The 13693-nt window shown below is 44.3% G+C and overlaps 1 protein-coding gene across 3 annotated transcripts in view; it reads left to right on the top strand.

Annotated features, from left to right (window-relative positions):
* Positions 1–13693, top strand: part of LOC139761378 (uncharacterized) — a 38049-nt gene that overhangs the window by 9388 nt on the left and 14968 nt on the right. For 2 of the 3 annotated variants that reach the window (XM_071685499.1, XM_071685496.1), the window contains exons 1-2: positions 5766–5804; positions 12123–12891. In XM_071685499.1, the coding sequence (XP_071541600.1) occupies positions 5803–5804; positions 12123–12891 (771 nt within the window). In that variant the 5' untranslated portion in view covers positions 5766–5802. Of the gene's footprint in view, positions 1–5765; positions 5805–12122; positions 12892–13693 lie in introns of those variants that run through there. The other variant, XM_071685497.1, reaches the window with a different exon arrangement.

The raw sequence follows: 13693 nt of genomic DNA, 5'->3' as shown, positions 1-13693 counted from the left end.
TATATTTATTTTTTTTTTCCTACACATTTTTCCTTCGTAGGTTATAAGCTAACTCCTAAACTGTCAATTATTTAGCTCTTCGTAAAAATAATTGAGAAAATGATGGGTAAAGATTGAACAGTTTTTGAATGAAGGAACGCTTATAATGCCAGGGTTAGCTAATGCCCACAACAAAACATTCACCATATTCTCGGTTAACAATGCAATTAAGTGTATTTTATACTAATTTTTGTATGCATAGTTCTCTCCAGTACATTGTTACTGCACTCTCAAACAAGTAATTATGTAGATATTCACAAAGATAACGGAGACAATGGGTTGTAGAAATCATGCAGGTAGCAGACTGGCTTCCACCCCTCATGCAGTTACAGGGGAATAATATTGACAGACCCATACATCTGTGTGACTCAAAGGGTTAATGAAAATATTCCCACTAAATGTAATGATGAGGTCCTGAGGTGGTGTTGGATTAGGCACCTACATATGAGTACCTATGACAAGATTTTTCCTTGATCAGGGCTAGCACATAGCTCTCACGAATTGTTTGTTGGGGTGAGGTCTGATTCAGTAGCTTTAGTTGAATCACAGGTAGTGCAGAATTGCAGACTTTTGATCTGTTCTATCTCTCTATGTGTCTGTAATTATGACTTCATTCCCAGGTTTTGTTTGATGGATCAGGTGCATATGGCTCCCTTGTATCAGATTGTCTTAGATAAGCCATTTCAATCAATCGTAATTGGACCCAGAGCTTTACGGGTAACAAGTGCCATTTTACTATTACAAGGACATTATTGGAAATCTCTCAGATTTTTTTTTTTTTACTGTAAACATAGATGCCATTGTCCAAGATGATGATTATGGCAGTGTTAGGTTCCAAGGTAAACTGGTTTTGCCATGTATATCATGGATAACATATGCATTGGTTTAATTTATAGTACTGTGCTGAGTTTGAACCATCATTGAATTTTTATAGTCCCAGGAAAAGATTTACTGTATGATATCTTATCTGTCGTGTATCATGCAGTTTAGATAAGATGCACATACATATACAAGATAATGAAGTACATGATGCAATTGGCAAGTCTGGATATGTAGAACTGGCTAATAAAAATTAAATTCAGACCCAGAAATTGTGTACAATGTAATAACTGTTTATTAAGGCTTCAGGCCACATAATAAAGATATTTCAGTCTAAGACAACCATTATGAAGTTTGGTATTAGGGGTGAGAGAAGCACACTGTAGTACATAACTTTGCGGCTAATGGCTGACTCCAGTGACTTTGCCACTTATGCTGTAAAAGTTAATAGATAGTCTGCTTCTTCTTCACAGTCACCACAGTTAACAGAGCTAATCTTGTCTATGACTTCATAATGCATTCATTTGCCAAAAGAATTGATACAGAATACAGTAGAAATAGGGAAATTTGTATGTCAGAGAAGGGGCTTTTGTAAAACAAGGTCAAAGACTTGTTGGGCATAGAGCTGGCAAATGAGAAAACAAGTATATGCTAATACACAGAGGTGATTTAAGCTCTAATATCTTAGAAATGACTTTTTTTATGTTAGCTAGACAGCAAGGGCAACTGCATGATCATGTATAATGGATGAATAAATGAACCTTCATTATTTATATTTTATATTGATTATACTTAATTGCTCTTTCTGGCATCAGTGAGTTAGTGTCAGGAAACAGACGAAGAATGGCTCATCCACTCATATACCCATATATATATACATAAATGCCCTTACACGCACACATACATACCTATACATATCAACATATACATACATATACATACACATACACAGACATATACATATATACACATGTACATATTCATACTTGCTTGCATTTATCTATTCCTGTCGCTACCCCGCCACACAGGAAATATCATCACTACCCTCTGTCTCAGCGAGGTAGTGCCTGGAAAACAGACAAGAAAGGCCACATTCGTTCAAACTCAGTCTCTACCTGTCTTGTGTAATGCACCGAAACCACAGCTCCCCATCCACATCCAGGCCCCACAGACCTTTCCTTGGTTTACCCCAGACGTTTCACATGCCTGGTTCAGTCCATTGACAGCACATTGACTCTGGCATACCACATCATTCCAATTGACTCTATTCCTTGCACACTTCTCACCCTCCTGTATGTTCAGGCCCTGATCGCTCAAAATCTTTTTCACTCCATCCTTCCACCTCCAGTTTGGTCTTCTGCTTCTCCTTATTCCTCCCACCTCTGACACATATATCTTAAATGTCAACCTTTCCTCACTCATTCTCTCCATATGTCCAAACCATTTCAACTCAGCCTCTTCTGCTCTCTCAACTGCACTCTTTATTTCCATACATCTCTCTTACCCTTTCATTACTTACTCGATCAAACTGCCTCACACCACATGTCCTCAAACATTTCATTTCCAATACATTCTTCCTCCATACAACTGTATCAATAGCCCATGCCTTGCAACCATATAATATTGTTGGAACTACTATTCCTTCGAACATATCCATTTTTGCTCTGAGATAATGTTCTCTCCTTCCATACTTTCTTCATTGCTCCCAGAACCTTTGGCCCTTCCCCTACCCTGTGACTCACTTCCACTTCCATGGTTCCATTTTCTGCTAAGTCCACTCCCAGGTATCTAAAACACTTCACTTCAAATTTTTCTCCATTCAAACTTGCATCCCAACTAACTTGTCCATCAACCCTGCTGAACATAATAACCTTGCTCTTATTCACATTTACTCTCAACTTTCTCCTTTCTCACACTTTTCTGAACTCAGACACCAGCTTCTGCAGTTTCTCACATGAATCTGCCACCAGTACTGTATCATTGGCAACAAGAACTGACTTACTTCCCAGGCCCTCTCATCTCCAACAGACTGCATAGTATATACACCTTAGCCTGAACCAGTTACCCATTTTATCAAACAAGGTTGAAGGAACATTGGGTTGACTGCAGATCGACTGCCACAACCAGGATTCGAACCTGTGTGCTCGACAGTGGGCAGCCCATAAATGTGTAACAATCAGGAATACTAACAAATACTCCACAATATTGTACAATGATAATTTCATAGCTGGGAAAGAAACTGGACTTAGAAAATGAAAAGAATGCAATGCATTCTGATTGCTTGATATTGTTTGCAGGTTTAAGAAAGACTACATTTTCCAAATTATTTTGTAATGATGGCAAGAGGATGTTTGGCCAGATTATCATTCTGTACATGAATGAAACAGACTGACTTGTGTTAAAGCACTGTGTAATAGGCAAGCCATGGCTTTGAGACTGTAGTTCTTACAACAATTTAATTGGCAGATGGAGACAGTATTTACAATTGATTTTTTGTTTTTTACTTCACAAATTGCAGATAGTTGCTATTACTGGATACTAAAGTTATGCTGACTCAGTACCATCACAATATTTGTAGACAACATTGAATTGTTCTTTAACAAATGTATGAAAATGTTGTCAAATACTATACTTGAATTCTTTTACTACAGAAAGATTCACTCAACTTTGAAATTTTGCCTTGAGTGAAAGAGTTTGGGCGTTGAATTACGAGTGAAGGTCACTGTGAGTGCAGGGATGAACTTTAACCGTGAATTTAGTACTTCCTCCATTTACAGCTTGTTGAAGATGGCATTTTTTATTTGCCTTTGATTGCATGTCTAGACATCTTTAACGATTAAACTTAAACTTTTGGGCCATTGATCAATTTGCTGATGACGTATGCTGGTTTTTTACATGATGGTGCCTCATGGTATTGGGATAAGGAACAGGAGAAACTTTTAGTCAAGTTGGCCAAAATGCCCCTGGGAATATGTGTATGTTTCCACAATCATGCAATATGGTTGACTTCTCACAATGGTGGCTGGTCGTCCCTGTTCCTCACCTCATAACTTCACCATCACCCACACCCATGGCTTAGTCTCCCTTCTCCCCCTCTCTTCCTCACCCATAGCTTAAACCCCCCCTCCCCCCCCCTCTTCCTCATCCATATCTCAGACACTCCTTATCCCCCTCACCCAGGGCTTTGACCTCCCTCTATTCCTCATCCATGGCTTCATCCCCCTCACCCATATCTCAGACGCTCCCTATCCCCCTCACCCATGGCTTCGTCCCCTCACCCATGGCTTCGTCCCCCTCACCCAGGGTTTTGACCTCCCTCTATTCCTCACCCATGGCATGGACACCCTCTGTATTCTTCACCCATGGCTAAGACCTCCCTCTCTCCCACACCCTTGGATGAGACCCCCCTCCCCTTCACCCATGGTTTGATCCCTTTCCACTTTCTCCTGTCACCCATAGCTTCGACCCCCATCACCCATGACTTCCTCCCCACCCCTCCCCATCGCCTTTGGTCTGACCATCTCCCCTCCCCCCTCCTCACCTCACACTCTTCACCCCCCCCCCCCCCCTCCTCCCTTGACTGTGCTTCTACCACACCCACACCACATTTTGTTGCCAGCTGCCTGTGGTTGACCACATTCGCCACCACAGCCAACCACCACTTCCACCCGCCCAGCAGTCCGCCCTCGCTTGCTCCTCCACCTCTCTCTGTCTCACACACACACACACATGACTGTTCATCGAGCGGTGATTGCTACGCGCTAGCCTTTTCTTTATATTCGGGTAGAATCTCACAACTTATCCTCTCTGCTTGTGCCTTTTAAAACGACCGCGTTAGAAGGGCCAGACCAACACACCCCCGAATGCCTTATCGTTGTGCTCAAGGGTCGTACCGTCGTGCTCATAGGGCAAGCTAAACTGCCCTCTCGCGTCAGAGTGTCGTACCAAAAGTTCAATTACGATCACTCATAACTACAGTAATTGGGAGAGCCATGATAGCAGCCACGACAGTATAGTGATCCACTAAAGTGAATTCTTAATAATATCGATACAGACAACACAACTACCACCATCCAGCGCTAAACCAATACACACAACTGTCACCATCCACTACCAGTACAGACAACGCTTCTACCACCATCCACTACCAGTACATACAATGCATGTACCACCATCCACTACCAGTACAGACAACGCATCTACCACCATCCACTACCAGTACAGACAATGCATGTACCACCATCCACTACCAGTACAGACAACGCATCTACCACCATCCACCACCAGCACAGACAACACAACTACCACCATCCACCACCAGTACAGACAACACAACTACCACCATCCACCACCAGTACAGACAACACAACTACCACCATCCACCACCAGCACAGACAACACAACTACCACCATCCACCACCAGTACAGACAACACAACTACCACCATCCACCACCAGCACAGACAACACAACTACCTCCATCCACCACCAACATAGACAACACAACTACCACCATCCACCACCAGTACAGGCAACACAACTACCACCATCCACCACCAGTACAGGCAACACAACTACCACCATTTCTCTGACTCACGAAACTTGTACCTGGGCGTGTTGGAGTTAGTGGTTGGGGGAGAGTGGTGTTGAAGGAGGGAAGGGGGGGGGTAGTGGTGGTAGTAGTAGTAGTAGTAGTAGTAGTAGTAGTAGTAGAAGTGAGTAGCACCACCACCACCACAGTAGATCGTCCCGTCCCCCCCCCCCACCCACTCACCTACCACCACCACCAGCACTACCACCATCGTGAGTCAGCTGCTGCCTCCTCCTGTGGTTCCCCCCCCCCCCCCCAGAGCAACCACAGCCTACCTGCATGGCTCAGGGTCCTGCCTTCCTGCCATTCCCGGCTTCCCTCTGGACGTGGGCGCCACGCTACACCACCTCCTCAATGTAAGTGTCTCTGTGTGTGTGTGGGTCCATCCCCCGCCTAGTGTACCATCCACCCAGACCCTCTGACACCACTACCACCTAGTGTGCCATCCACCCAGGCCCTCTTGACACCACCCAGACCGCCTAACACCTCCACTTAGTGTACTATCCACCCAGACCCTCAGACATAACTACCACCTAGTGTGCCATCCGCCCACACCTTCTGACACCACCTCCACGTAGTGTACTATCCACCCAGACCCTCTGACACCACTACCACCTAGTGTGCCATCCGCCCAGACCTGACACCACCTTCACGTAGTGTACTATCCACCCAGACCCTCTGACACCACTACCACCTAGTGTGCCATCCGCCTAGACCTTCTGACAGCACTCCACGTAGTGCACCATCCACCCCCGACCTTCTGACACCTCCACATAGTTTACCAACCACCCCGATCCTCTGACACCCCTACGTAGTGTGCCATCCACCCAGACTTTCTTACTCCCCACCTAGTGTACCATCCATCCAGACCCTCTGACACCAGCTAGTTTACCATCCACACAGACCCTCTTACACCTCCACCTAGTGTACCCTCAACCCTCTTACACCCCCACCTAGTGCACCACCCCCAAACCCTTTTACACCCCCATTTAGTGTACCGTCCACCCAGACCCACTGGCACCACTTAGTGTGCCATCCCCAGACCCTCTTACACACCCAACTAGTGTATCGTCCACCCAGGCCCTCTTACACCTCCACCCAGTGTATCATCCCCCCAGACCCTCCTACACTCCCACCTAGTATACCATCCACCCAGACCCAATGGCACCTCCACTTAGTGTACCATTCCCACATCCTCTCACACACCCACCTAGTGTACCATCCACCCACACCCTCTTACAACCCCACCTATTGTATCCCCCAAGACCCTCTTACAACCCCACCTAGTGTATCATCTATCCTGTCACTCAACCACATTCTACCACCCACTGAGTCGCATCATCCACACATACACTTAGTGTACTATCCTCCCATTCTCCCAACATACACACCCACCCACTTAGTGCATCATGCAATCAGTCCCTCCACCCTCCCACCCACTTAGTGTACCATATACCCAATTACCCCACTCATACACCCACCTAGTTTACCACGTGCCCGTACCCTCCACCCACACACCCACTTAGTGTACTGTATACCCAATCCACCCACTCACCCACCTATTGTACAATGTACCTAGTCCTCCTACCCACACACTTTGTGTATCATGCATCCAATCACTTCATCCACCTAGTGTGCCGTTCACCCAGTCTCTTCGCCCACTCACACACCTAGTGTACCATGTACCCAGTTCCTCCACCCACACACCCACCTAGTGTACCATGCACCCAGTTCCTCCACCCACACACCCACCTAGTGTACCATGTACCCAGTTCCTCCACCCACACACCCACCTGGTGTACCATGCACTCAGTTCCTCCACCCACACACCCACCTAGTGCACCATGCACTCAGTTCCTCCACCCACACACCCACCTAGTGTACAGTGAATCCAGTTCCTCCCCACTATTACCCACCCTGTTAGTGCACCCACCCACTTAGTGTATTATGCAACCGGGTCCTCCACCCACACACCCCCCCCCCCACCTAGTGTGTTATACACCCAGTTCATATACACCCACGTAGTGTACCCCCGTGCGCCCAGTTCCTCCCCACCATCAACCCACCCACCTTCCGCCCACCACCCGCCCAGGCCGCCGGCCATCTGACCCCCCCCCCCCCCCACCCTCCTTCCACAGTTCAACCTGGAGCCACGCCGCCCGCACCGCACCCCCCCCCCCCACACACACACACCAGGCCACCCATCCACCCTGCCCGGACCGGACTCTCCCACCCACCCACCACCCACCCACCACCCACCCTCCCTAGCACAGCACACCCGCGCGCCCTCACAACCCCCCCCCCCCCCCACCACCACCACCTCCATCCATGGGCCGCCCGCCTCCCCCTCTCCCCCCCCACCCACCACCACCACCACCACCACATCCTCTACCACAGTCTACCTGAGGTCGCCCTCCCCCCCCCCACTGTGAAGCAACCGTCACTCCCAACTCTCCCTTACACTCACTCCATCCCGGGTTGCCTCTCACACTCACTCACATTCACCCTCACTTTCCCTCCCATTCCCCCCCCCCCTACACACACACACACACACACACACACTTCAAACTCTAGCCGTATGTGTGATTACTGGTTGTCAGATTTGTGTGTGTGTGTGTGTGTGTGTGTGTGTAAGGGGATAAGTTTACGTTTGGGGAGATTTGTCGCTCATACATACACCTGGGATGTTCTGGCTAGTGTGTGTGTGTGTGTGTGTGTGTGCGTGCGCGCGCAAGCATGCATGCACAGGAGTAAAGACGTGGTACATATATACAAGGTTAAGAGACGGAGCAACACATGTGTAAAACTCTCTCCCCGTAACACACACACACACACACACACACACACACACACACACACACGTGCGCGCGCCCACGCACATGACTGGAGACTTGGTTATTACAGACACACCATACAGAAATCTAAAGAGTTGTATGATAGTAGATAATGCTCTAGAGATGGGGCCCCCACGAGCATATAGAACTCCCTCCTCATACAAGAAGATAATTGCACATACACTGTGTGTGTGTGTGTGTGTTTGTGTGTGTGTGTGTGTGTGTGTGTATGTGTGGGGAGGAGGGGATCAACTGACCCTCTTCCTCCCCCTCTTTCCCCAGACCCAGTTTATGGACTCCCCCCTCCCCCCATTCCTTCCTCCAGTCCCCCTTTAAGGGTGTGGTTACTTTAACTGCCCCCTTTTCCCCCCTCCCCCCACCATGTGAACTGTAGAGAATGAGGGTGGTGTTAGCAATGTGAAGTTTGGGATTGCTGTTATATACATGCTCAAAATGTGCCCCAGATTGTATGCCTGTATATGCATCATTGCACATACACACACAAATGGTTTTGAAGAGTGTGGAGGGAAACTAGTGTAGTGTAAGGGTGGTGGATGGTTAAATGAACTAAGCAAGAGGACTTGTTTAATTCTTGCCGCTTATGAAGATTCAAGTCTCTTTGATAATGTAGGAGATGGAGGCCCCCACGAATGTAAAACTCTTTCCCCCTTTTTGTACAGTTAATTAATGATACACATTTTGTAATGGTTAGCATTACTGACCATGAGCCATCATGGGTTGCCTAGGTTCGAATCCTGGGTGCGGCTGTCAGTCCCCATGCAACTCAGGTGTGTATCTTCCTGTTGGGTTTGGTTGATAAATGGGTACTGGCTTAGGCTGCTGCTGTGTGTGTGTGTGTGTGTGTGTGTGTGTGTGTGTGTGTGTGTGTGTGTGTGTGTGTGCATAGGAGTAAAGACATGGTACATACATCTATACAGGGTTCAGGGATGGAGCACATGAGTAGAAATCTCTGTATGTTAAACACAAACAGTAATCACAAGTAAGAAGCGTGGATACATACATTCATTTTTTTTTTTTCATACGATTTGCCATTTCCCGCATTTGCGAGGTAGCATTAAGAACAGAGGACTGGGCCTTAGAGGGAAAATCCTCACCTGGCCCCCTTCTCTGTTCCTTCTTTTGGAAAACTAAAAAAAAACGAGAGGGGAGGATTTCCAGCCACCCGCTCCCTCCCCTTTTAGTCGCCTTCTACGACACGCAGGGAATACGTGGGAAGTATTCTTTCTCCCCTATCCCCAGGGATACATACATAGAATTGTTAATTACTTTCCTTCCTCAGAATCTCCCTTGGGTTCTCCTGTTGCACTTAGTAAAATGGTCATGTCCATTGGGCTGGATCACATGCGATGTTCTGCATAAACTATAAGTGTGTGGGGCGATTGCAGGATAGTTGAGCAAGTGTTAAGTGTCTCCAAAGCATTCAGGCTCTACACTTGGCTTCCATAAGGAGCAGTTCTTTCTTCAGTTTTCTTCACTCTCCTCTCGACATGACCTTCCATCATTTTGGAATTGCAGGAGCTTATTGGCAACATGTAGCGTAAACCCATTCACTTTTAAATTCAGAAGTTTATTCTCAGGATAAGAGGGACCCCATCCACAATGAGATGCCTGCATTGCAATGTTACCACTTGTAACTGGCAACACACTTAAAGGCATTCAGTAGCTGTGTTCCTTACATTTTGTCTCTGGACTTGAACAACCTCATCAATGCATTTTAAAAACCTCACAGCTTTATTGATCATATTATGGACATAGTATGAATGATCTTTTATATGCAAACAACCTACAGCCATGCCACCGCTACCCTCTTGCTCTCCATCTAAAAATCACCCCCTCAGTGAACCTGCATCTCCTAAAGTGAACAAAGAGAACTTGTAAACAGCAAGAAATTGCAAAGTGGTCCTTGAGAACACTTGCATATGGTAAATCAGGTAGCATTATCTGTGTATCTAGCAGTATATCTCTGTGTTATCTCTAACTTTGTTCTCATTCAGACTGAGAGGATTCGATGTTTACTGCTTCTCAGTTGTTTCACATATATTCTCACCCTATGTCCTGTTTGCTGAGTGAAAACAAGGCTTCCACAGCAACATTAGTGCCTCTCACGTCTTACATTTGCATACTGAATTGACTCATTCTTGTATCTGTTCAATCTATCACCATTCATAAGCAGTTCCTCATTCTTTAGTCAAGCTAAGATTCTAGAATTTTACTGCAGCTGCTTATCTTTCTAAAAGAGAAAAAAGAACCTTACTCTTTCTCACTTTTACTTTCAGTATCCTGATGTGCACATTATCAAAGTGTCGTGCACATTATCAAAGTGTCATATCGTTCTACCCATCTCCATGGTGTAGCAGTACACTGTATTCACCCTGCATCACTCTCATCTCATGATGTAATTCATCCATGAAAACATTAAATGACCAAAGTAGCATTGTGCTGCCCTAATGCATTCCTGTGCTTTTTTTCATGTCACTTTGTCAGACCTCCATCTAGTCTCATACAGTCACTATTTCGTGTGAGAGATTTCTTAAAAGCATTCAGAAGTCTGATTTGCCCATCATATAGTCAACACTTACAAGAGAACTTTTCCATCACGTTTAAAAAATAGTGCAGTGAAATGATTACACTCTTGCCTACCTGATATTTTTCAGAAGATACATTTTATTGATGTTACATGTCCATACATTGTCCTGATCCTTTAGATTTGTTGCAGAACTTCAGTTGAATAGATATCCAAGAATATAAGAAAATGACATTATTCAGTTTTCTTCCACAGTGGGCAATATTTCCACCACTACGATGTTCGACAAAACTGTTCAAGAGCTTGAAATGAACGCCACAGGAAATGTCGTGTCATCAGGGCACTTGGGAGGGAACTTGACATTGCTGCCAGACTCTCATACTGCCAAATGGATGTGCACAGACTTTGCTCTTATTTTCAGCAGTTTTTTTTTTTCAATAAACTTTAAAGCATTATGTTCTCATACGAGCATTTTTTTTTAATGGAGTACAGTATAGGACTGGTTTATCTGTCATGGCTATCCCTTTGGGGAAGTTCAGTTGGGGATTAGAACACTGTTGATTAAAGATATTTTGTACATTGTATATTTCATATGTTTGTTGTAATCAAATGACATTACAGTCCTTTGCATGTTGATTTCCTTGACATCAAGCCAGAGGACACTAACACAGTTATGTCACTTCTTCCCCGAGATGAAAGAGCATGTGTGCATGTATTAGTGAGTATTATGAATACATGCTTTTTGATATCTTTTGGCCATATTGGAAATAAGTGGCCAATGAATGTGTGATTTATTGTAGAATTTATTATGCATATATACCATGATTTTTTGATGAAAACCATATTTTTTCCATAAAACATTGTTTCAATCACTGTCAACTAGTATCAGCTATGGAAAGCTCAGTATCCTTTCTCATAGAAAATGGAATGAAAAGGTCAAATAAGAAATTTCATATTTTCATGGTGAAATGACATGTTTAAAGATTTGCACCTGGAAATGAAATATACCTCCAGAATTAAAACAGGTGATGAAGTGGTCTTGGATACAAAAATTAAGGGGTATCTTACACATAAGCAAGCTTTGAATCATATTTCCATGAATTGTGATTGGTTGTGGACCTTTTTTTAAGGAATTTTCATTACTTTGATGATATTCAAATAAATTTTGGGGGGAATTCAGGTGCAGATTGGTTGGGAAAAAATTAGATTGATTTGTTAGGTTGTGTGATAATCGTTGCAAGATTCAGTTACTTTTGAGTATATGGCATGTTACATATTTTCGTTTCTTTCTATAGGAAGTGCGTCATGAGCGAGGAGGAGTTCTTGCTCAAGTGGAACAACCACCAGAGTAATTTTGTAGATGTGTTCAACGAGCTCCTCCGAGATGAATCGTTTGTGGACGTGACATTGGTATGTGGGGGAGAAGCGGTGCCAGGCCATAAGATGGTTCTGGCAGCGTGCTCCCCCTTGCTACATCGTATTCTCCGAGACAACCCTTGCAAGCACCCACTTGTTATTCTCGGTGATGTGTCTGCTAGGGACATGAGGGCAATGATGAAATTTATTTATCAGGGTGAAGTCAGTGTGTCTCAGAGTGAATTAGCAAGTTTTCTAAAGACTGCAGATAACCTTCAAATAAAAGGGTTGGCAGAAGACAAAGAAAAAGAAAAAGAAGAGAAAAAGAGAAAAGACAAAGATAGTGATAGATTAGATGGCCGACCAAGCAACAAGAGACAGCGGACGTTAGAATCCAGAACAACAGACAGCTCCTCCCCACTACCTTCACGCTCACACAAGTCACTCAATGATTCTCATTCATCTAGTCATAAGAGTCGGAACAGGGCCTCCGTGGATGACCAGTCACTCAAAAGTGGTGCACGGGGAGGCTTGCACACTCCTTCCTCTAAACATAACTCTTCAAAGAATTCCAGCTCAAAGACAACCTCTCATGACATTCTTTCTAAAGTCTCGAAGCCTTCGGAGGAGAATGACACTCGCCACATCACCTCAAACAACAGTGTTGGAGATGATGTTATGCCAAAAGAAGAGACAGTAGATGAACTAGTGAGTTAAGAGCATCTCTTTACTGCTCATGTAACATTTTAACTTTGGTTTCCACACTTCAGTTTTGGTTTATTGTATCGCTCCATCTTATTTACTTTTGAGTAAGAGATTTGTGGCATATCATAGGTTAACTCTGGTAGTGCTTTTGTTATTTCCATCTCACAGGATGCAGATATAGATGAATAAGGTGAAATATTGTTTGGTATTGTAATGGAATTTTTCTTGTGTAATCTCTAGATTGGTTCACATTTATTGCCTGTGGGAGTACTGTTATGGAGAAGAAAAGGAATTGCACAGTCTCAAATTAAGTGGTCTATTCTTTGGTTACAATAGTTAGGGAGCACTTCATAAACTAAGATGTCAAAGATCACTATTTTCTATACCAGTGCTTTTTGTGTTTCCTCTTATGTTTATGTCTTTTCATAATTTGTGACTTTCACTTTCTTCTCATTTTTGTATTTCCATAGGCAGTAATCACTCTAATATTCTTATTTAACAGTTCAAGTAAGTAGCAACATCTTTATTCACGGATCTTACACATTTGCACTTGTCCTGAACTGATAACAATTGATCATTAGCTTTATGGAAATTGTTTGAATTGTGCTCCCACTTTGCAGTATTGTGTGTTTCATTAATACTCAATTCATGTTTGAAGAGCTAGTTGAATTTTGCATTTGTACATATTTCATTGCGTAGGTAGTACACTTAAATATTTGTTATGATGGAACAAGTAGTAACATGATCAGTCTTTGGCAAGATAAGTTGAACAAGCTTACAGGTGGGGCTCAGATACACAATTATC

This window comes from Panulirus ornatus, chromosome 40, assembly GCF_036320965.1.
Source record: "Panulirus ornatus isolate Po-2019 chromosome 40, ASM3632096v1, whole genome shotgun sequence".
NCBI lineage: Eukaryota > Metazoa > Arthropoda > Malacostraca > Decapoda > Palinuridae > Panulirus > Panulirus ornatus.
Note: the sequence above shows the minus strand (reverse complement) of the source record. Positions and strands in the feature narration are given on the sequence as shown.